Here is a 22,484-nt window from a genome sequence, read left to right on the forward strand (position 1 = left end):
CAAGAAGTGGAACACTGACCAAAGCATAATGCAATCAATTTAATTTAATTGCATACATTTATCGGATATCGACTGCGATTTTTATTTCAAATGTCGCATCAGTTATAATTTGTAATCAGCTAATTGCATTATCAATACAGGGTATTTTTTTCGGGCCTACATTGGAAGTTATAAAGCTTCTAAAGTAATCACCCACAAACCAAACGGTTTTGAATATTGCAAGACCCAAATCGTCAACTAAATTGTTGTAAATGGCACTGTTGTCCGAGTTTAAATTGCAATATTGACTCGTGTCTACCAAATTAACTTCGGCAAAATGGCTTTTTTATATTTTATCGAGATGTTTACTTTTCGCAAAGTATTGAACAAACAGTCCAACACGAAATTGTACTGTTCAGATCGAGTTGAAACAGGATACACAAAGCAGAAATTTTATTTAATATAAAATTCAATTATCTACAGAATAAAACTGTTTTGTTCCAACGCGATCGTCGTTTTAGCTGTTTTCATTAAAACAACAAATTATCCTTTGCCGCTGTTTTCGTCCACAGAAAAAAAATTCAGGACGTTTCAATCTTATGTGTTGTCAACGTAAATTCATTTAGCTCAAAATTAGTCCTCATTCCCAATTTAACAAAGAGCTTGCGACTAAGTGAGCTGCAAAGATGGATGATAGTCGCGATATAATGTATTACCCAGCATCATTCTGATAATAATAAATGTGTAGTAAAACACATTAGACTGAGTCATTCAAGATTAGCATATTCAGGTGCGATCAAAGCGACTTTTAGCACTTATTGTTTCATTGATTTCGGTGTTTTGTCACCGTTGGAAGTATGGGAACGGCCAATACCGTCGGTTCGTTACCCCACGAGGCACAATTCTCATGGTAACTACCGACGCGTCTGTGGCATCGATCCAGACTTCCAGGGCGTAGTCAGCGCCGGTCGACACGGCACACGGATGCATTTCCTCCCCAAGACACTTACCTTTCTCCAGCCGCCCGAATGCTAATGACCTGCTTACGCGTCAACTTACAAGAAGCTCGAGATCGTTCCTTTCTTGCAATTTTATCCATTTATTGAATTCTAAAATTAACCGCGGAATTCGAGGTATCGGTCCCTGAGCAGTAAATTCGTCGATTGTGATGGGCGTACACGGAAATGCCGGTTAGTCACTGCGTCCACATCCGCTGGAGACAAGGAGTACGTGGTTGGGAAGCAGAAATAAAGCGAGGCTTTATAATACAAATTTATTATGTTTTTTCATTTAGATACACAATATCCCTCGCGAATTATATCAGAAAAACTTTACAAAGCTACTTTCCGATTTTAAAAATTAAGAGGTAAAAATAAACGTCTCTTACAATGAAAAGGACAATATGAGCATTTAACGCGTTACAACAATATTACAGCAGCGTGCAACGAGCGATTGGACACCCGCGGCGCGGATGTGGAATGACTCGTTGCATGTTATTTTCTGATTGGTGTAACAGTCACAAGGAAGTCGAATACTGTCAAAACTGTTGTCTAATTCTAAAATTATCACAAATTTCAACGTTATGCTCCGTTCTTCAACCAAGTGTTGTTGCAATAAAACTAGTGCTGGAATTTAGATTAGGTTTAGAGAGACGAGAAGAAAGACTAATTCACACCAATCATATAGCACAAGATTACTGACATGAACAAGCAAGAACACAAACAAAATATTGCTGAAACCATCGTGGGAATTGCTACAAAATCAGGGAATACAAAAACCTTACCATGAAGACTTGGCATATTTTTGTGCTTTTTGGAAACAAAACGATCGCTTTCTCGCTTTTTTAAAGGGCAAAACACCACGAACGGGTAAAGTTTTCACATCCAATAATTTCATACACTATACGGTACAAAGCTTTCAGGTTGAAGGGTAAGAGGTAAGGAAATAATTAAAGAAGAGAACAGCGGGACTAGAGATTTTTTTATTAAAAAACCCTAACTGTAATTTCTCAGTATCAAATATTTAGAGATAGCAATGGTATAAGAAAAGCTAACACGAAATGCTTATTTTAAATAATTAAAAATAATGACAGAGTTTTTCAAAAATACTCCGCTCGCGGCGGAATACGTCTGAGAAACACGAGTCCAACTTAAGAAAGTATCCTAAATATCCCTAAAACAATGATCGGTATTTGACCACAGTCTAAAAAATCATAAATAAATCAAAGTAGACTACCTTATAAGCACTGCATCGACGCCAAAATTAAATACCTACAAAAAATAACAGAAGGAACGTGTTGCTTTTTCAAAGTTGTTTCACAGAATGCTTATAAAATAACCTACATGGGAACAATGAAAATCAAAATCAATGATCACGCGTATAATGAATCTTCAAAGGAAATCAACCGTTCCTAAAGTGAATTGTAAGACTTATACTTAGACTTGTTTATGCACTCAAATATACACATTGCTGTTCGCTGTTAATGAAAAAAATACAACTTTTGTAATATTATAATAGTCGCCGCATGGCAATTGCTGTCTTGCAGCGGCCCACACTATCTGAAACAAACGCCCCAATCACGAACCACGCTTTTTTCAACAAAATTATCAAAACTAATCATTCCCTCAGCCAAACGCTTACCTCTAGTATCCGCAGGTAATTAAGTAATCACCTAGCTTTTCTACAACCGACGCCGCTTGTTGAGGCTGAATGGGATCTTCATAAAGGGATACTACAACGGCTGAAACAACAGAAAACAATTATGCAAACAAATAAAACGCAAAAGGCGACTTTCCTCGGTTCAATGCACGCCTCGATTGTATTGATTCAGAACAAGACGAATATTATAAAAACCGAAACAAGAAAAATTATAACTCGAACTTTTAAATGAATTCGCTCCAAACCTGCAAACTTTACTACAACTTAAATTAATCTCACGACACGGGGCTAATTTAAAATTAACAGCAAGCACGTTGAAATGCTCACCCTCGTCTATAAAACAACTTCAAAGGCCATAAAACAAGATTACACAACTTTTTTATCAATAGCATGAGTAAGTTTTAAATCTATAAATAGTGAAAATTCCTATATTTACATACCAATATTAAATAGTTTGTTATCTCACGCTTTTACCATGACCAAAATTGCACACAACAGTGTTTAGTTACCGGTACGTCAAATAGTCATCCTTAGATAAGTTAATCAAACTTAATTCGCGACACGCAGCTTTATTGAACTAACGTAAAAGATATAAACAACGTTTGTAAGTAAATCACTTTATCCTTTATTAGATAACTGGGCCGCAGCCAATTTTCGCGATCCGCAAACCGTTACGTCAAGAAACATTGGAATATTTTAACATTTCACGATTTACGAAAAAAGCAATTTGCTTGCGGCTTGTTATGTACACATTTGAATATTCGTTGACTTTCTGCAGTCTAACCCCAGAAAAAGTTTGTTCGTAGTGCGATACGATTTAAAACTCACGCTTCAGAATTATTTTTGCATAAATCATTACCGATAAGCTTTCGTTACGCATAAATAACACGCAAACTGTATTAAATTGTAAATGCTTTCAAAATCATAGTAATTAATCCCCTTACCAAAATATGCATTAACTCTCTGATATTACAAAAGTTAAATTAAAAATCACCAACACCTCAAATCATTTTGAACCCGCATGGGAGAAAAACTTTTACTACACTCATCAAAAACAACCTTCAACAAAGCAAAGAAAAGTCCACGTCTCACATTTCTTTCAAAAACGTAACTTCGGTCTAAATTTTTTTAATAATTTAAACTTACGAAATTTATTCTTTCTCATTTTTTTCCTCCTAAAAATCTGAGTTACAAATGAAATTACAAAGCTAGGTCAGCTTCTCAAAGTCTACGATTTACTGATGAAGTTGAGTGTGTCAGTAATCTATTGCTCGAGGATAAAAAATTCGTTTAGCCGAAGTAGGTATATTTAGCGTGTACTTCTCACTGTGCTTTTTATAGCATACGAATAACGATTCTTAATGACCTAAAGAACATTATTTATATTTGCATCTCCTTGATTCGAACTTAATTTTAATTTAGTGTGATTAACAGAATAAAATTCGTATATACAGAGTCCTGCTGTTTATTCGTAACAAAAATTATCCTTGATAAACTGTACAATAGCTATGCACAAATTAATAAAAACAGAAATTTTAATATTTGATGCCTTACACGGAGCCGCCAAGTCTCACGTGGGACATTCGATATAAAAAGATCGTTTATTTATTCAAAATTTACGTAGATGATTAATTTGATCCAATGCAAATAATTCAAAATTCTTAGTGAAATTTTTCGTTCCATATAATAATAACTAACTAAAATTTGTGGGAGTACTTTCTTATCTATTAAAATTCGTATGTAGTTTCATTATCATCATCAATATAGGGGGTATGCGCTTGTATCTAGAAAGCAAAAACTTTTTTGCTCTAATAACAATAACTCATGAAAATTAATACTACATGTAATTCTTCGATTTCTCTAATAAGAAGCAAAACTTTGTTGAAAAACACTACAAATTTCCCTTCAATTAAACTTCGTTACCTATAATAACGTTTTATTTAACTCTGAAATAGAAAAATAACGTAATACAAAATAAAACATCAAAAAATTAAATAAAATTATAGCAATTTTACACCAAAAAATCCGTGTATTGCACTATCAGTTCCAGAAATCTTGACAGGCTCATTACACGTAATTACATGGTTGACGCTGCTTCAAATAACGGTGCTGACAAAATATCATTTAAAGAATCCGTAACCGAATCGCTACAACCACTTTACCAAACCAAACTATACGTAAAAAATCTCATATAGCACCAACAACTCAAGTCGGAAAGGTTATACACCATTAAAAATTCATAAACACGTCATTACTTTGTCGTTTAATTCAGCGCATCGTCATTAACAAATTACTCATTTGCTTCTCCGAAGCTGTAGTATTTTTTTAAGGAAACATTTCGAATGAGCACATGAGTGGGCGAAAACTGGCACACCTTCCTTGCTCGCACATTTTCCAGATGGTATGTTGACCCGTCAACGAAAATAATTCACCGCGTTTTCCTCCAACTCACCTTGTGTCGTCTTCATGCAATGGACTCCAACCTTTCCCAATTTGGCCCTAATGACGCGGTCCGTCCCGGAAAGATATATGTATCGGTTGCCGGCTAAGGTGACACCGGACGACGTAAGAATATCTTGTTTTTCGAAACCTTGTACCAATTTGGCTAATTCTTCTTTTGAAACCTGCAACAGATGAAAATACAAACCGTTAAATTTCTCGCTCCAGATTCGGACTCGAAAATAGCAAAAATTTCGCAATCTCGCGGTGGGGATTAAATCGTTACGTTTGAATTCAAACCGGCGGCGCCTCGCAACATATGTCCGTCGAAATGAGTCACACAAACGACACACCGTCGACTGCGTCATCGTCGTTCCCTTGGCTCAGTTACCAGAGGCGCGACTTTCAACGTTTTCCATATAAGAGACAAATAGACCGTTTTTTATTTCTCTGGTGGCAACATCTGGCAAACAGATAACAATGACGTTTAGCAAAAAGAAATGCGATTAAAAATGGGATGGGGGCGCGACCAATCTCGGGAAAAAAATCTTCGGTGAAGGAGTCGTTCCAAAGGTCATGTAATTCAACCGACCTTTCTGGTCGTAATACAATCATGATGATAAACACCGACAACCTCGCCTTGCATTTATCGTTCCTCCGAGGACTCCTTCCTAATTATAGGGGAGCAGAACAAGAATTAAATCCCTCAGTCCGACTGGAAATCGCCTCTTTATATTTACATTACAGTCAGAAATTCCAAATTTAACTATTTTTGCCGTTCCATTATTATTTTTGGCAAGCAGTTTTAGTACATTTGGCTGATTTTCTCCACTAGGTCAACGAGAAAAGCATCAAGGACCTACGAGTTTCCCAACTTTCACCTCTAGCGATATGGCCACAGTTGCACTAAATCTTTTGGTTTTAGATTCAAACCTCGAATGGTTGAGGGATTATGAGCATTTGGTCGACATTTGTTTCATTAGAGTGCATGTTTTAATTGAAAGCAAGCTGCACGTTTTCGATATTTTCACCATTTTGATTGAATTAGTACAGCAACCTGAAGACCTTGACGCGAATCGCTCAACACGCGACGTGAATAAACAATTCAAAAATAAAAAGAAATGATTTACTTTCAAAGCAGCTTGACCAAAACGAAACCAATTAAAATCTAGTTATCCGAACGTTTTACGCCAGATGCACTCATAAACTTGCATCACATTCCAATTTCGCTAAGGAAAGTGCACGATTATGAAATTATTCAAGTGATTTCGCTTTTTTAAATAAGTTCTGCTGTGCTGATGAATGGTTTAAAAATGAAAAAACTTATTCATTTATAGTCTGTTGTGAACGGAATGAATCGTAAAAGTGTGACCTATACATCTCGTTCAATTATTTGTGAAGATACAATAGAACTTGTCTGCAAGTTAATAAATCATAGGGTCGTCAGGTAGAATGCTCAAAGGTGTGTAAAGGTTGGAGTCAACACGTGTAAGTGGTTGGATGTATCTAATAAGAATAACAGTTGCTTTTGGAATTTGGATAAGTATTTTCGAGGAAAAAACAAAAAAATCTAAAAATAGAATGTCCCACACAACACATACTTCATTCAAAAACATTTTAATGAATAATATAACTATTTGGTTGAATACTGGTTAAGTAAGAAGGGTAACCATTGTCATAATTAAAGTATAATTTGAAGAAGAAATAAACTAATGCCCAATTTTTTTGTCTAAAGAAATTCAACAAAATAATAGCTCTTTTTTGGGTATTCATAGGAATAGAACCATACGTTTTAGTTATTCCTCTAAAATTAATGATGGGAAAAAATACTTCAGTAAAATTATGTAATGTGCACCTTTCTAATAACAACTTCTATTGACATTAAGTGACTATAAAAATGCACACATTCTATCAAACATTCTCAATAGCTATAAATTAAAAAATTATCCATAGAATTCACTGGAATACATATTAATATTAAGATTTCGTACACATAATACTGACACAGATATTCACTAATTGATGTTTGAACTACTATTTTGTTTACTAACTAGTACTTAGATTTATTATAAAAAAATATACTTCACAATATCAGTAACTTTCCTTTCAGGTGGATACGCTAATACTAATAAATCATAGTGTAGCCAGGAGCAACTCAGAAACTTGAGCAAAGACGCTGTATGTACTAAAGTATAGAGGAAGTCCGAGAAAATTCTCTCATTACATTGAGATAAACAAATACAATGCATTTACTTAGTAAAAAAAATAAAAATAGATACAACTACGACAAAATTACTAAAAATTTATAAAATCCATAAAAGATAAATTTTGAAAACATAATAAAACTACTAAGAATATCAAAAAGAAAGCTGTAAGCTACACCTTTTAAAAGAGGTGTCATCTAGTAATCTTCACTTTCCTAAGCAAGAATTTTTGGTAGATTAAAAATAATGCCGTTATGAATACATAACAAAAATACAAAATTCAAGTCCGTTGTCTCCAACTGAAAAACGTGATTCTACTCTCCACCGGTCGAGGCCAATGATTAAACCGGTGTCATAATTCATAAAACTGACATTAATGTTTGGTGAGTTGTACCATGAATTGTTTAAATAAATAACTCCTACCTGCATCTAGTTCGCAGTGAATAGACAGCGACAAGCTTTAATAAACAGTAATTAATTAAATATATCGATAACCTCATGTAACATAATTTAAAATCAAAACAATAATTATATTGTTACTTTTAATAGGCACTGATTCCCAAGCAATTAAATACAAGAGTTACATAGAAAATATTGTAGACCTTTTTGTTGTTAACAAACTTATTATTACACATGTACATACAAAAAGTTAAGTTTATTAAGTAACTTAACCACGACGTTCCTCGTTAGCATATGTTATCTTTATTATTACAATGGTAGAGACGACGCCTTGACAGAACTCAATTTAGATTGATTGTAACACGAAAGGGTTGTAATTAAATACTACAGACGCTTCTATCCATCTATTACTTTCCAGGAAACAAATAAAATACTGAATATTTCATTTTCATGTTTTTACTTGAGGACGTGATATAAATGTTAGCCAAACTTAAATTAGTTTACAGTGCCTCAGCTACCCAAAAATTATTATTAAACCTATACCTGACACGTGCCTCATGAATAAAACAAACATGTAAAAACTGCATAGGTAGCTAGTGGTTATAATGTACAACATCGTTGACGGGATGTTTATCTTATTTTAGTTATACTTCCGTTTAATTATGGATACACCACGAATTCCCTTGTCAGTCACATCCTGTTATACTGATATCAACACCAGTAGCGCTATTGAACCAACACTCAATTATTTATTATTACCCCCACAGTCAAAATCAAAAGATCAACAAAACTTTGCACAGTTTTTAATATGTTATGGAACATAATACAACACATTCCTGCACCTTAACGAATGCACTGTGATACAATCCATGTTAATCTAACAGCAAAGATTTGACACTTGCAAAGCATAACTGCATCTGCAAGTAACATATGCTGTACCACAACAAAAAACAAGCAAATAATCGAATACAATATTTTATTATCAAGAGTCATGACGTCACTTGCTAATTATTTTAATCATGACGAATTAACGGTAAAAGACTCAGAAACATCATGTTGATAAGTGACAAACATGAGGGACAACTTTCAAATTATCAACACTAACCAGTTTAATGTTATGCACAGTGCATGTTTATTTTATTACACACTCTGATAGTCGTCATCACACAAAAACAGACTACTGGTCGCCAGAACATTAAAATTAAAGAAGTCATTATTAGATGATAACAAGAATATCGTATTCTTGATAAATCTTTCAAGAGTTGAGATCAACGTTACTTCCAGACATTAGTGCAAAAAACAATATTGGTCAATTTCATTTTCTCTTGACAAAACAATAAAGACGAAGTGATGACGAAGACTACAGAAATAACCACCAGCCATCGAACTCTGACCTCAAAGGTCTAACTAGTAATAACATTTTAAACCAATAGTTGTGACAATTTGCAAATTACCGCGCTTGCTATTGGAAAATCGGTCTCCGAAATCATCAAATCACGATTTAAACTTTCCACTAAATTGCGTAACAGTATTATTGTTTCAAGTGTTGCAAATTGTTTGTTTGGCGTGAGGGTGACACAAAAGGTGGAGTGACAATTTGTAAGGAATGCGTTTATTTTTAACGTTTGTGGCACAACAATCCAAATTAATTTTGTTTTGGCAGCACACATTCTGGTGTCAGGTATCACCTTATCGCATAAGTGGATGTTTGCTAATCTTTAACAACCCATTACTTGAAGCAAACTAAAACTACATCTTAAACAAATCACAAGTGGGAACTCCAGCCTCGAAGTGAACCGACTAGAAAAATGCCCACACAATTTTTTTTTTCAGTAAAAAAAAGACGAAAACGTACTTTTTGGTAGAAAGACCAGCTTCTTATCAATTAAATTTTCAAGTGAAGTCATACAATAATTTCAGTAAACTAGGTGACCATTTAATGTGCAATTAAATGTTCTGCAGACCGATCTTTTATGAAACTTATTAAGCGCCAATTATTTTTTATATAATTTATAAAAAAATATCTACATTAAAAAAATTTGGTTCCTTGAAATCTAGCTCTACTGTATTCCACGCTGAAATAAAGTGACGGATCATTAGACAAAAATTGACGTTTAGATAAATGTTTATCTAATTTACACAAGATAAAAAATGCACTTGTCGGAGAGTTGATCTCTAATCTACTTCTAGAACACTAAATTTCTTCTAAAACTTAACCACGTAGACAAAAACTTATTTCTTTTATTTATTTTTTTACCATCACAACATAACTCCGGACAGGACTTTCCAAGTCTTAACCAAGCAATTTTAAACTTTCACGCCGGAATTAATCGGATTTAGTGAAGTCTGGTGGTTGAACAAAGCGAATTATCACGGACGGAAAATTCATTAGAGAGAATCGACATGTTTTACACTATTGATAACTATGCTATATATAACAAAACTTGCAGTTATCTTTGTACGTGACAATATGAAATACGGTGTGTCATGTGGACAATAAATTGTGATAAACATTGAAAGGAAACTGAACTAACACAACAGTTTCCAAAGAGGCTTTGAGAAAATATCGGCAGACAATGCAAAGTTTTCATAGGATGAGTCATCAGGATTGAAGGGGGGAAATCATAACAGGAAACTGTTGTTGAATAATTCAATGAAATTTGTTTTAAATTTGTAGGTTCATTGCAAGGTGCAACCAACATTCAGACACTGTTTATTGGCGGCGGCATCTCCGGAAGTCATTTTGAAATTTTGAAAGTTTATAAATAAAAGATTGTTTAATTGTATCTAACGATGGCACGGTGTTCAAATTGGCGAAGCCTTGATAAACACTCGGCCGAAGGTTAAGGCTACGATGGGAGCTCAATGACCGTCACCGTCGTCTGAATGACGATCAATAAACGTGGTGCATGCAAAAGCCTATCCACCCCCTCGCGTTGGTCGTCTATTCATCGACTGCCATGAATGGGGGAACGATTAATACTACAATATAGGCGCAACGGAACGGAAAAAATAATATCCACTTCCATCGAGCGTAAAGCGATAAACCGTCGTAATTAAGACGGACCCAATTAAGACTTTTTCCAACATAAACAAACCAAATTGATTCCGAACGCGAATTGCCAACTATGGACACCAGGCAGACCCTAACAAAGGTCTCGATGTCCCGTAAACTGGTTTCGAAACGAATTCGATTCAAATTAATCCCACTGTCGCAAGTGCACTGTCCGGCTCTAAAAAAGGCGAACTCTATTTATTTCCACCGAATTCCTGGCTCTATCAGCTGGTAGCTACAAACAGTAGCGCATTTACCGGGGGGGCACAGGGGGGCCATGTAAAAAAAACGAAATTCCGCATAGCTCGTAAAAATATCAAGTCAAGATGATTTCAACAAAGTCCATGAACAATATTCACATATTTCTTCTTTCTTGGATGCAAACTATTTTAAAAATTGAACGAATGAAAGATCAATGCAGTACAAAGAGAAACAGATGACTTCCAGTCAGGGAGGGCCTCCTGGTGGCGTTGATATAAGTTTAAGACAAAATTTTCAGCTTGTGCAAGTTGCCCGAAATGCAGTTTTTTTGTTAACAGATGAGGGCCCCCTCCGAAATTCCTAAATACGCCACTGGCGACAAATACCGCGGTGGCCACTTATAATTTCTACACGTCGCATAAACCGGCGGCCATCTTGAATTTAGGCCGGCACTTTGAGAAATTTCTGCAAAATCCCGATTTTTACACAAACCCGTGGTTTTTCGCTCTGTGCCACGGGCAGCCCCTGGGCCCCGGTCGCCCGACGCGCGATCCCGCGGGATTTCGGCGGAATCGCCCCGAACGGGGACCAAGCCCTGTCGCTCTTTTGTTCGGAAAAATCGCCGTGGCCGGGTGTCGGCCTCGAGGGGCCAAATGACGGGACTAAATGGGGGCAACTTACGTCGAATCCTTCCGATTTGGCCCAGATATTGCCATCATGTCCTGCGATGGCGGCTTTTGTTACACATCTTGAAGCCAGGAGTTGCTTATCTACGTAATCCTGCCAGCTCATTTTGATTAAATATTATTAAATTATCACTCCACACACGAAGCAAACACTAATTTGCAACAAATACAGCAGTTGCCGCACAGCAATTTCAGCTAACTGAAGCCGAATAGTTGTCTGAACAGGATTGCAGTAACGGAAGTATCGGTTGACAACTGAGCAGTCGCAAAACAAGTTGCGCGTTGCCAACGTAACAAACGGAAAGGCGCGATCTTCAAATTTATTTCCAATAAGAACACTGAGGAAGCGAGACATTACGAGGTTTTTTACAACACAAACTTTATTGAAATGATAAGTACAAAGAAAATGAACGTAAATGATACTCTTACAAGTACAGCTGATACAAATGCAGTTTTTATGAAGATGTTATTAAATGACATGGTTAACATTGGATTGGAAAATAGTTTATTACCGTGGCCAGTCTTTAAGTTACAAATAAAATAAATAAAAAAATATATCCTTAATGAAAAACTTGATAAAAATCTTGTGTGAAGGACTATGGAAGTAACGGAAAGTTAGGTAAAGCAAAACCACTGATCAACTTATTAAAATGGAATAAAGATCTTTATTTTCCAAAATCCCACAGGTATGTTGCTGCCTAGAAATAAGAACGAGTATAAGTATGATCAAAGACAAGCTAACAAAATAATTTCAGGGTTTTGGTTCTTGGAGAGGTGTAATAAAACGTCGAACTTTTCATCATCACTTTTATTTGTTATAATACAAAAAAAGAAAATCTCCAAACATTAAACACAGATCAGTAAGGATGTTTCCTTCTAATTCTTTTATATTTATAATAACCTTTCCAGAAGCCAACTAAACCCCTGTGGAGACGGCAGTACTGTCGGGAGGCGGCGAGAAGAAACCGATCAAAGACTAATCCCCGAAGGGAAAGAACAGGATACTCCGCAGCCCCCATACAGGAGCGCGCCTCCTTAATTATAAATACTAATTATCTAATATAATTTAAACTAAAAACTAATACAAGTATGGGTTAAACCAATCAAAAGAGGGGAAACGACAAATATTTATATATGTATATAAAATTGACACACTCAAAAAGTTTATATTTATTTAGATAGGCAGCACTGCGCTTGAATACGGCGCTGGCCTAAAGAGACGAATTGGCGCACAATATTCGCATTAAGTCGCAGTCTGAGCACGGGCAGCTAATACTCACACCAAAAGAAACTCTAGGCAACGTCGGATCACAGCAACACCGCATTTATATCAGGTCGGCCACATTCATTGGCATTTCGTCGATTTTGGTATTATAAAACTGCTCAATGTCCTTGAGCGTACGTTTGTCCTCTTCTGTCACAAAGTTTATGGCCACGCCCTTACGACCAAAGCGGCCACCACGACCAATCCTGCAACACGAAAAGTCGAACCATTACAAGCACCAAACTTTTTTTCAACAAAAGCTTCAATTAAATCAACTTGGAAATTAAGTTGGCAACGTTGACGGCCACACTTGACTACAAAAATATGAAATTTCATTGAAGCATGGTTGACTGCAAAACTACAATAACAAAATCAACTTGTACACATCGCCATCATAACGATTAAAATTTTATGTCTTGCTTAATGCTCCCCCATCTATTCCTGGGCGTCTTTACGCGACAATTTACATAAACACATTTTACGATTGCCCAAAGCAGCGTATTTAGATGGATTTAAAAATAGAAGCTCTTACGTATGCCTTACCAATTAGATATAGGATTGGTTTATTTATCAAGTGTATAAAAATGCCATACCTATGAATGTAGTTTTCCCTGTTTGAAGGCAAATCGTAGTTAATAACTAGTGAAACTTGTTGAACGTCGATCCCTCTGGCAAGCAGATCCGTCGTAATTAAAACCCTAGATGATCCTGTCCTAAATTGACGCATAATGACGTCACGTTCTCTTTGTTCCATATCACCGTGCATAGCTGACACCGTGAAATCCCTCTTGTGCATATTTTCAGTAAGCCAATCGACCTTACGACGGGTATTGCAAAAGATAACAGCTTGAGTGATGGACAGAGTGTCATATAAATCGCATAATGTTTCCAACTTCCAATCCTCTCTTTCAACATACACGAAGAATTGCTTGATACCTTCTAGGGTTAGTTCTTCCTTTTTCACAAGGATACGAACGGGGTTACGCATAAACGATTTCGTTACGTCCAACACGTCAGCAGGCATCGTGGCCGAGAGAAGAATAACCTGAAGATAATTACGTTTATGAATAAAAAAGTTATGACAAATGATCCACAATTCCATTTATCATATTATGCAGAGTGAACGAGGTGAAAACAATTTCATTCATATTCAATACCAAGGATTTTACATGTTACTAATTTGACTTCTGACTTTTCCAAATGATCTAACTGCAGCAGTAAGGCGTGTAATGTAAATCAATACTGACAAATATAAAGCAGGTTAAGGTCAAGTGTTAACGTTTTGGAACAAGTATAATTTAGTGAAAGACAAAAATTGGACAACAGCAAACCCACATTTTTTAAAGTTTTATACAATTTTACACAAAACATGTCGTCGTGGCAATAAAATAAGCTATGGTAGTTCTTTAAAACAATAAGAAAAACTCACAAAAATTAAATGTAAGTGGTTTCTTCCCCGTGATGTGCTGTTGTTACATTACTATTCACTTTTTCAATGTACAAATACATTTCCGTAAAAAAAAATTTACACACACTTTTCAATCATTCCGAAACAACAGTTAATTTTCCTGGGCATTTTTTTTGTATCTGTTCTTGTGTTTTAGATTTATTACCATACGAACTTGAACAACTGTAAATTAGATAACAATCTGCAATAATACAAAATCGATATAATTTAAATAATTTTTTTGTAGCATAAGTTGTGCAAATCCAATTTGTTACCCAATGGCGTAAAAACACACATTGATAAAAAAGTACAAACAAAACTTTGTAGGAATAAAAAAATTAACCCATCAAATAAAAATAAAACAATAAAAATTAAAAACATCAAAAACAAAAAACTGTAACGATTTGAATCACGAACAATTTTCACATGTTCTAAACAGAATGTAAGTATGTCTTTACTGAAAGTACTAAACATCTGCAGAGTTAAGGGTAAGGGTTTGCAGGTAAAACAACCTCCACCTGATTTTCATGAACAAATTATTTTATTGAAAAACTAGGAAAAAATCACTCATTTCTCCCTAGAAACATTAGGAAATTTACACAATCTGATTAATTGGTGTTATCAATTCAAGAAGCTTATCAATGGAGTTTATTATCTTGTGTAAAAATCAAAGGTTAAACATTGTTAAGTTGTTTTAAATGTAAATACTTGTCATTTTGTACATTAACTTGTACATTACCGAACTAAACTGGATCATTAGAGCAGTTTGAAAAATCAATTAGGCAACACAAAGTACTTGAAATTTCAGTACTTAAAACATATTTAGAATATGATGATTCTAGGAAAAAAGTGCCTTTATTGTAAAACGGATAATTTACCTGAACGTCCGAGTTGAGCATTCTGAAGACATCGTGTATTTGATCCTTGAACCCGCGAGACAACATCTCGTCGGCTTCATCCAGAACAAACATCTTGATGAAATTAGCCCGCAACGACCTTCGGTTGATCATATCGTAGACCCGTCCCGGTGTCCCCACAACGACGTGGACCCCAGTCTCGAGCTTCCTCATATCTTCCCTAACGTTGGTGCCCCCGATGCACGCGTGGCATTGGGCGCTCATGAAATCTCCAAGAGCGATGACAACTTTCTGAATTTGTTGTGCTAATTCTCGCGTTGGAGCCAAAATCAAAGCTTGGCATTCTCTAAGCGAAGTGTCTATCTGCTGAAGAATTGATATCGAAAAGGTGGCGGTTTTGCCGGTCCCGGATTGCGCCTGCGCAATGACGTCATGGCCCTTAACACATGGTATGATGGCCCTTTGCTGGATGGCCGAGGGCTTCTCGAAACCGTAAGCGTAAATGCCTCGGAGCAGCTCCTCCTTCAAGTTCATATCATCGAAGTTGTCGACGACTTCGTCCCAGTTGGAGTCGATGACGCCATCGGGGTCCATGCCCGGGGGGCCGTCGTACGCCTGAGATTCCTTGTCGGAGGCGGGACCGTTTTTGTCCCATTCTTCATTTCTAAAACCACCAAAGTGCACATCAGCAACCTTGACTCGAAGGCGAAACCGAGCAACATATGTTGGTGCATAGGGGGCCTCGGCAGGCCCATTATATAACCCACATGGTTCCTTCACGTGGAAGGCGAGGAAAGGGGCGCATGGCGCCGCCGCCTCATGCCCACATGGACGCTTGCGGCCGCGGCTGAATCTATTTTTGGGACAGACTCAAGCGCGTCACGCCACTTCCTGAAGCGAGGCTCGACAGCCGCAATATTTAAAAATCGCTGGAAGATATCTATGCGCCATGTTGGCATGAGGACGGTGTGAGTTCACGCCGAAAAATTCCACCAAAAGTGACTAAAGTACACGCCTTGGGGACACCCGGACACCAACAAATTGCTAAATACAGTCACGGCGACGTCGGAACGCACATTTTGACATAAAACAAGGCCTAATTATTGTCAAAAAACAAAACTTACCTTCTATCGTTCACTGACATGATTCACTCGCGTTGAGTTATAAACGGAAAGACTGCTGCTGCTAGATGCAAGGTGTTATATTCCTACGCCAAGGTAAATCACACTGGGGGCTTTCCACAAACCACTTACACACCGTTTTGGCCCGTTTGTGCCACAGAATTGATCCCCGTTTGGCAATTGTTTGCTTTCGGACTCTTGTGCTAGTCAAAATATCCGGGAAACTTGTACAAATACCTCGTGCGATTTTTTAGTGCGGAGGAAGAAGGTTGTAGTACCGTTCTCCCACGTCGGAAGTGCCCTCACTGTCAAATCGCAGCGCGAAAATTTAAAAGTTACTTGACATCTACACTACGAATTTTGTCATTTTTGCCTGAAATAATTTATGTCAAACGACACCAAAGACAAACAAAAGACATTCTTTACGTTTTATTGCGAAACACACATTACAAAAAGCACGAAATGCAATGACGTCAGTAAAAATTTAATGAAACGACGGGGGTGTGGCGCCAAGGTGCGTTTCCCGCGCATTAGGAAGTGACAAGAAATATCGCTAAAAAATATTGATGGAAAAAACTACAACCAGTTATGAATTCAACCTGTATCAAAGAGTATAAAAATTGTTAAAAAATATTAACAAATTAAATTATTCACCAGAATGAATTTGTTAGACAAAATGTAGCTTTTACAATCGTGCGATAATTTTATCCCGAAGATAAATTTATGAAAAAAAAATAAATAAATAAATAATAAAATCATTACGTTAACACCACTATGAACTTTTCAATGAATCCATTTTTTAGTTAAATTATACTTACCTTAAAAAATTCCTTTTCCAACTCAAAATGGTGGTCTAAACATTATTCATAAATCATAATAAAATTAAAATATCAAAAGTTCATTCATAACATACAACATTTATTCATTCCTGAGATAAAAACAGTACAAATAATTGTATTTATAGATTTCGAACAAAAAAGTTCAATATTAAGAATAACACATTTGAAGTATTAATAGCTCCTTATTTGTGATGTGGCACCTGAACTTAATAACTACAAAAACCTAACAACATTGTAACAGGTAACAAAATACTTTTTGTGCATCAAGTTTGCACTACGGCCAAATTTAAACATAATTCAAAAAAATATTGGCACATATTTATATAACAAAAAATGCGGAACTGAGTTCTGACACATTTTTGGAATATTTAATCATTTTTTAGACCGATAATTAGAAAAAAAAAATTAAAGCTAGTTTAGTAAAAACCGAAAAAAAGTTTTTTAATCGTACTTATGAAAATGTGTCACAACACTCACTACTCACTTTGTTACAACAAAAATAAATTTAATTTTTAGTTATTATTCTTTAAATGAAAAAAAATATTTTCTGATTGTAATCTAAGCGTCGACATTTATGGAATTAAGGAAGTGACTTTTTATTAGTCCAAAATATTAGATAAATAATAAATTAATTAAGGTAAATATTTTCAAGGCCAAAAATTTCTAGATAAACACCATCAAACGATGAGCTTTTTATGATTTTACGAAAATCAAAGTTTCAGATTCTCTACAAAACAGTGACAAACTTTGGTATTTTGAACTTTGTTAATCACGTATTTGATGGTTTCAAGTTTCACATAAAAATATCAATATGACAACGCAAGAAGAATGCAAATATGTTCATTTGACCACATTCAATTTTTTTTTAAGAATCTTGGACTAATGTAGCCATAACAAATTGTAACAATAACAATTAACAAGTAATTACCTTACCACTTTAGAACACTGCTTTGTTTTTTAAAGGTTTTGATATTTTTTGAAAAAATATTTAAAAAAGTCTCATGGGGCTGTTCAGCACCACAATTAAAAGATTTCTGTCCTGTTTTTTAAGATAAATGCAACAAATGCTATACAAATTTATGTAGGTAACGATTTTATAAGACTGATAAATTGCTTCGACAGGCTAAAACGCTCCCGTCTCTGAAATTGATGTAAAAGCTGTGTTTATTAATAAATTAGGATTACACGCGGTTTTGCCTTGCTTTTCAAGAATTTTACCCCATAAATAAAAATATCTCATAACCCCAACTCGACGGCTAATTTAGTAAAATTAACTAGCTAGTTTGTAAACTAGCCGAAGCATTGGTTGTTTTGTGTTACTAGAAAATTTGGTTTTCATATTGGCCAAACTGCCGTGTATAGTTTACAAACTATCTAGCAATTTGTCTTTCAAGATTCTTAACTAGTTTGTAAACTAGCCGCTATTTTAGTTGAACTGCGTTTTCTATTGAAGTAGCCAACGGTTAGGCTAGTTTACACATTAGCCGTAGCAGTTCAACTCAAATTTTATTACCGATTTCTCTATGTCCAAATAGTAATTGCACTCACAATGAACGATATATCTTCTAATTATAATAATATAAAAAGGAGCATCATTAACAGTCATGAGTCATGATGGCTGGGTTGAGTAGATTTGTACCTTGAGGTTTAGCGGCATCGAATCTTCTAACGATTTGTTTGGCAAAATGTCCTCCTTCATATTGGCGATTTGCATCTCTAAATTTATTATTCTTCTTCTTATTATTATTATTATAATTATTATGTCCAGGCGACAGGGCGTCTTGCCTGAACATTTTTGCGCCTCCACGTTCATACAAAAAATTCCGGCAAACAATTTCGTTCAAAGATCTGAGTTGCTCTGGCTATTGTGTGCACATTATTATCAATACAAGAAATGCAATTCAAATTGGCTTCCGCCATACCCGACTATGATTACATTATATGAAAAAAAATATTTCATTTGCCATAGGATTAACAAGTTCTTCAAGATAACTTTACAACATTGTTTTTATCCACTCTATTAGCTGTCCCAAAACTATAAAAACGCCAACGTCGTATTTTACCAATTATTTCTTTAAATAAAATTGTAAAATAGTTATGAATGGTTAGATCTCCCATCGAAAGTATACATTACATTAGCTATTATGTTCTTGAAATGCATGAATAATTAATAATAGCTAATTTTGAGAGAAAATGCGACGTTGGCGTTTTTATAGTTTTGAAATAGCTAATATCTTATTTTTATGAATATATGTTACTACAGTTTTAAAGTCAGATGTGGGTTTATCACTCATCAATTAAAAAAAACACAGAGATGACCAGTGACCACACATGTATGATAATTTGGGCTGTATTCTTTTTTTTTAAAACAACCATTTTGTTTCTAAATAAATTATTGGTTTTTACAAAATATTTTTTATTTTTTTTGGTAAAAAATATTTAAACTTATCTCTAAAATTGTTAATTTTACCAATTTCTTTACATTTGTTGTAACAAGAAAAAAATTGTTCAGCTGTTTGTTGGACAGTCTTAACACACAAGTGTTGTTTTCCTAACTTTTTAAAATTTTGTTTAAATTTTTGTTATTTAATCACATTAACAAGATGAAATTAATCGAAGTTAAATTAAAAATGTTCACAGGCTTTGTCTGGTTGTTATGGCAAAAGTGGAATAAAGTTACTTTATATGCTTCATAGTGTGGATAAAACTCCAATTTAATGTGATTGTGGATAAATAAATTTCTTACATCACTTTTCTTTTAAAATGGTGATCTACATGAGTTTGTATACCATGCCTTCTACCTTATAAAAACAGGACTATTGTGCTGAACGGGTCCATGAGCTAAAAACTTTTTTTAATCTGCTTTAAAAACATGTCACAATTTTTAAAAAACAAAGTGTTCAGAAGTTCCAGTAGTGTAAATATTAACAAAATATTTGTTGTCGGTACTTTCACATCTAGATATTTCACACTAATTATTTTTACAACCTTATCTAAAAATATACAATTGGCTTACGATTACAATATCACAATTTTTCATAGAAAAATAAAATGCAACACTATAAAAATGCACACCCCAGAATGAGAAAGAGAACAGTAATTGGAAAAATCATATACACGCTCATTCTAGGATGACAAGTACTGACTAACAACGTAATATCATCACCCTCGTGTTCGATCCCGTCACGTGTAGGCACCTCGACGATCACTGTTTCGTCCGATAGAAAAGACACGGGAAAATTACACTCGGTTTGATTGATGCAGTCGTTCCCCTTTGACGAGTTCGCAAACCAGTAAGTCGGCTTATAAATATCAAAAATAGCATGTATATCGTTCGAATAAATATCATTATCTGAGTAAAAAATATAGTAGTAGTATCCGTCAGTCGCCACCTCATGGAGCGTCATCATGTGGTTGCTCTTCTCCAGATATTGAACGTTATTACAGTGATGACTCGGGGGAAACCCCTGTGTTAGCAAAATCTGACCGTCGTAACATGTGAGCAAATCGGTCTCAAAACTCGAGACGCTGCTGTCCTCCGAAAACAAACTACTAGTGTTTAAGGCATTGCCGCCATGGGCTATATGCGCGTCCAGTTCTGCGATATCTCGCTTTGGCCTAGCTTCTTCCTCCTCTTCAAGCAGTAATTTTTGCAGGGATTTCCGCCTGGCGTGTCTTTTGTGATGTGTTAAGGTACTTTCAGCAGTCTTATTTATTGCTAAACTAGAATTTTGGACCTTTTTACCTTTGTTCAGTCGCTTCTTCACAAACGTGTCCACACTCTCAGCATTCAAATCCTCAGCAGCCGTGTTTTTGTCAACCTTGTGATTATCAACAACTTCGATAACTTCAGCCGCGTTCTCAAAAGTCACTTTAACTCGATTGTGCTCCTCGTCCATCTTGGCCCCATATTTCTTGTAATTGTGTTGTAAAAGTCCGCAAGTTTTCAAGTTCTTCTCCCCTCGCACGACCAAAATCCGCGAGCCTTCGTACCGCGAGCAGACGCGGAGCTTCACAATGGCCCCTTTCAGCAGAAAAAAGCCCCAATATTCAAGCGTGTCGTCAGGCAGCCGCATCGACTTCTTCAGTCTGATATGCTTGCGTTTGTGGCTCAGTTTCGGTTTTCCGCTTAGTTGGAAAGCATTGAACGTGGTGTTCATTCGGAGCGTCTGAGAGCTGCAAAACACTGAGGACATGCCATCGACGATTGCCACCACGTCCGACTCAGCCACGGGGTAGGTCACATCGGCGAAGACACTATGTCTCAAGTAAAGTGGGACTATTATTAAAATAGCGGGGAGCACAGCCGTTAGTAAGAAAAACGCCACCACTCGTTTCGCCCCATGAATCTCGCCCATTTCTGCAAAAACAACTAAATTAACAACACAAAAGCACACCAGCGTGTGCTAACCTTAACGCGCTAAAACAATTAGCACCCATTAGAATTCGTCAGCTAAATAACACGTCGAATTATCAACAACACGACTTATCATTAGTTTTAAGTGATAAAATTAGCATATGATTTTAATTGATTTTTTATTTACATTTCGTGGTTTGGTGGAAAATCAGCTGTCATTAAAAATGCGCGCGCATTGGCGCGGTAATTTCAAATTTTAAGTATCTGATTATTTCGAGTACTGTGAACAAAATACTTACTGTGTAATTGAGTGAGTGAACTGTACTTGTAGGCATTGTAATAAGACACGTGGCTAATTCGGCTTCCGGTTTGAATCGTTGGTTTGTCCATTTTTTCCAGCATTGTGCACAACACTACCGGTGAGAATGTTGATGTTATGCACTCGACGAACCGTTTAATTATTAATTATCACGTAAATTGTTTACATTTTCAATCAGTTTGATGCTCAAGGAGATTCAAGTGACACAAAACCTTTACTGAAACGTTGGAGTTGGTCATTTGTGGTTCTTTCAAATAATGAGGTCTGGTTGATTGATCTTTGTTATCAGGAGGAATATTAACCACATAACGATTCCACAACAAAACAGATAATACATTTGTTATATTTAGACAATCATGAAAAAAGCAGCTATTTGAGGAATTAAACTTTTTATTTGGCACTTGAGATTATAATCTTGTTAAATAATGAAACGTGTATCTTTTGTATAAATGGATGGGAAGGTAAACGATTAAATTAACCAATTTTCAAAAGCACCGAAAACACGGTAATTTGGAAAGTTTTATTATGACTTCATAATACATTTGGGTACATATTTTTATTATTTATTGTTGAATTCTTGTGACGCACGAATCGTAGCGCCTTACGAACATTAAATCTGTCTTTTAAGTTAAATTTGCAGTTTGATAAGATTAGAATTA

At 35.6% G+C, this 22,484-nt stretch overlaps 3 protein-coding genes across 5 annotated transcripts; all 3 read right to left on the reverse strand.

Moving 5' to 3' along the window:
• Positions 1 to 1,237: 1,237 nt before the first annotated feature.
• chic (chickadee) lies at positions 1,238 to 11,881 on the reverse strand. 2 transcript variants are annotated; one of them, NM_001170665.1, is made up of 4 exons: positions 11,617 to 11,874; positions 5,090 to 5,261; positions 2,620 to 2,719; positions 1,238 to 2,537 (listed from the first exon to the last, which is right to left on the reverse strand). In NM_001170665.1, exons 1-3 carry the CDS (start codon positions 11,725 to 11,727, stop codon positions 2,622 to 2,624), a joined length of 381 nt encoding a protein of 126 aa, NP_001164136.1. In that variant the 5' UTR covers positions 11,728 to 11,874; the 3' UTR covers positions 1,238 to 2,537; positions 2,620 to 2,621. The 2 variants fall into 2 exon arrangements, with proteins under 2 accessions (NP_001164136.1, XP_064212601.1); XM_064356531.1 differs by having other exon boundaries at positions 1,945 to 2,567; positions 11,617 to 11,881.
• Positions 11,882 to 11,983: 102 nt separating this feature from the next.
• Positions 11,984 to 16,358, reverse strand: eIF4A (eukaryotic translation initiation factor 4A). The gene is made up of 5 exons (NM_001190719.1): positions 16,314 to 16,358; positions 15,211 to 15,853; positions 13,479 to 13,930; positions 12,902 to 13,091; positions 11,984 to 12,319 (listed from the first exon to the last, which is right to left on the reverse strand). The coding sequence occupies exons 1-4, from the start codon at positions 16,331 to 16,333 to the stop codon at positions 12,947 to 12,949; spliced, it is 1,260 nt and encodes a 419-aa protein (NP_001177648.1). The 5' UTR covers positions 16,334 to 16,358; the 3' UTR covers positions 11,984 to 12,319; positions 12,902 to 12,946.
• An 849-nt stretch (positions 16,359 to 17,207) lies between these two features.
• On the reverse strand, positions 17,208 to 22,154 carry LOC659172 (uncharacterized protein). Of its 2 annotated transcripts, none has more exons than XM_008195027.3 (2): positions 21,806 to 22,154; positions 17,208 to 21,509 (listed from the first exon to the last, which is right to left on the reverse strand). In XM_008195027.3, the coding sequence occupies exons 1-2, from the start codon at positions 21,906 to 21,908 to the stop codon at positions 20,209 to 20,211; spliced, it is 1,404 nt and encodes a 467-aa protein (XP_008193249.1). In that variant the 5' UTR covers positions 21,909 to 22,154; the 3' UTR covers positions 17,208 to 20,208. The 2 variants fall into 2 exon arrangements, with proteins under 2 accessions (XP_008193249.1, XP_008193250.1); XM_008195028.3 differs by lacking the exon at positions 21,806 to 22,154 and adding an exon at positions 21,561 to 21,730.
• Between the last annotated feature and the right edge of the window lie 330 nt (positions 22,155 to 22,484).

The sequence above is a fragment of the Tribolium castaneum genome, chromosome 5 (genome assembly GCF_031307605.1).
Source record: "Tribolium castaneum strain GA2 chromosome 5, icTriCast1.1, whole genome shotgun sequence".
Classification (NCBI taxonomy): domain Eukaryota; kingdom Metazoa; phylum Arthropoda; class Insecta; order Coleoptera; family Tenebrionidae; genus Tribolium; species Tribolium castaneum.

What these genes read in the sequence shown, in the direction of transcription:
- chic (NM_001170665.1), bottom strand. Translation starts at nt 11,727, where the DNA reads ATGAGCTGGCAGGATTACGTAGATAAGCAACTCCTGGCTTCAAGATGT. An exon ending in CCAAATCGGAAGGATTCGAC is followed by an intron (nt 5,262 to 11,616) that starts GTAAGTTGCCCC and finishes CATCTGTTGCAG; the next exon opens with GTTTCAAAAGAAGAATTAGC. An exon ending in TTGCATGAAGACGACACAAG is followed by an intron (nt 2,720 to 5,089) that starts GTGAGTTGGAGG and finishes CTGTTGTTTCAG; the next exon opens with CCGTTGTAGTATCCCTTTAT.
- eIF4A (NM_001190719.1), bottom strand. Translation starts at nt 16,333, where the DNA reads ATGTCAGTGAACGATAGAAG. An exon ending in TGCTCAACTCGGACGTTCAG is followed by an intron (nt 13,931 to 15,210) that starts GTAAATTATCCG and finishes AATTATCTTCAG; the next exon opens with GTTATTCTTCTCTCGGCCAC. An exon ending in AGGGAAAACTACATTCATAG is followed by an intron (nt 13,092 to 13,478) that starts GTATGGCATTTT and finishes TTCGTGTTGCAG; the next exon opens with GATTGGTCGTGGTGGCCGCT.
- LOC659172 (XM_008195027.3), bottom strand. Translation starts at nt 21,908, where the DNA reads ATGCTGGAAAAAATGGACAAACCAACGATTCAAACCGGAAGCCGAATT. An exon ending in TTCACTCACTCAATTACACA is followed by an intron (nt 21,510 to 21,805) that starts GTAAGTATTTTG and finishes TTGTTTTTGCAG; the next exon opens with AAATGGGCGAGATTCATGGG.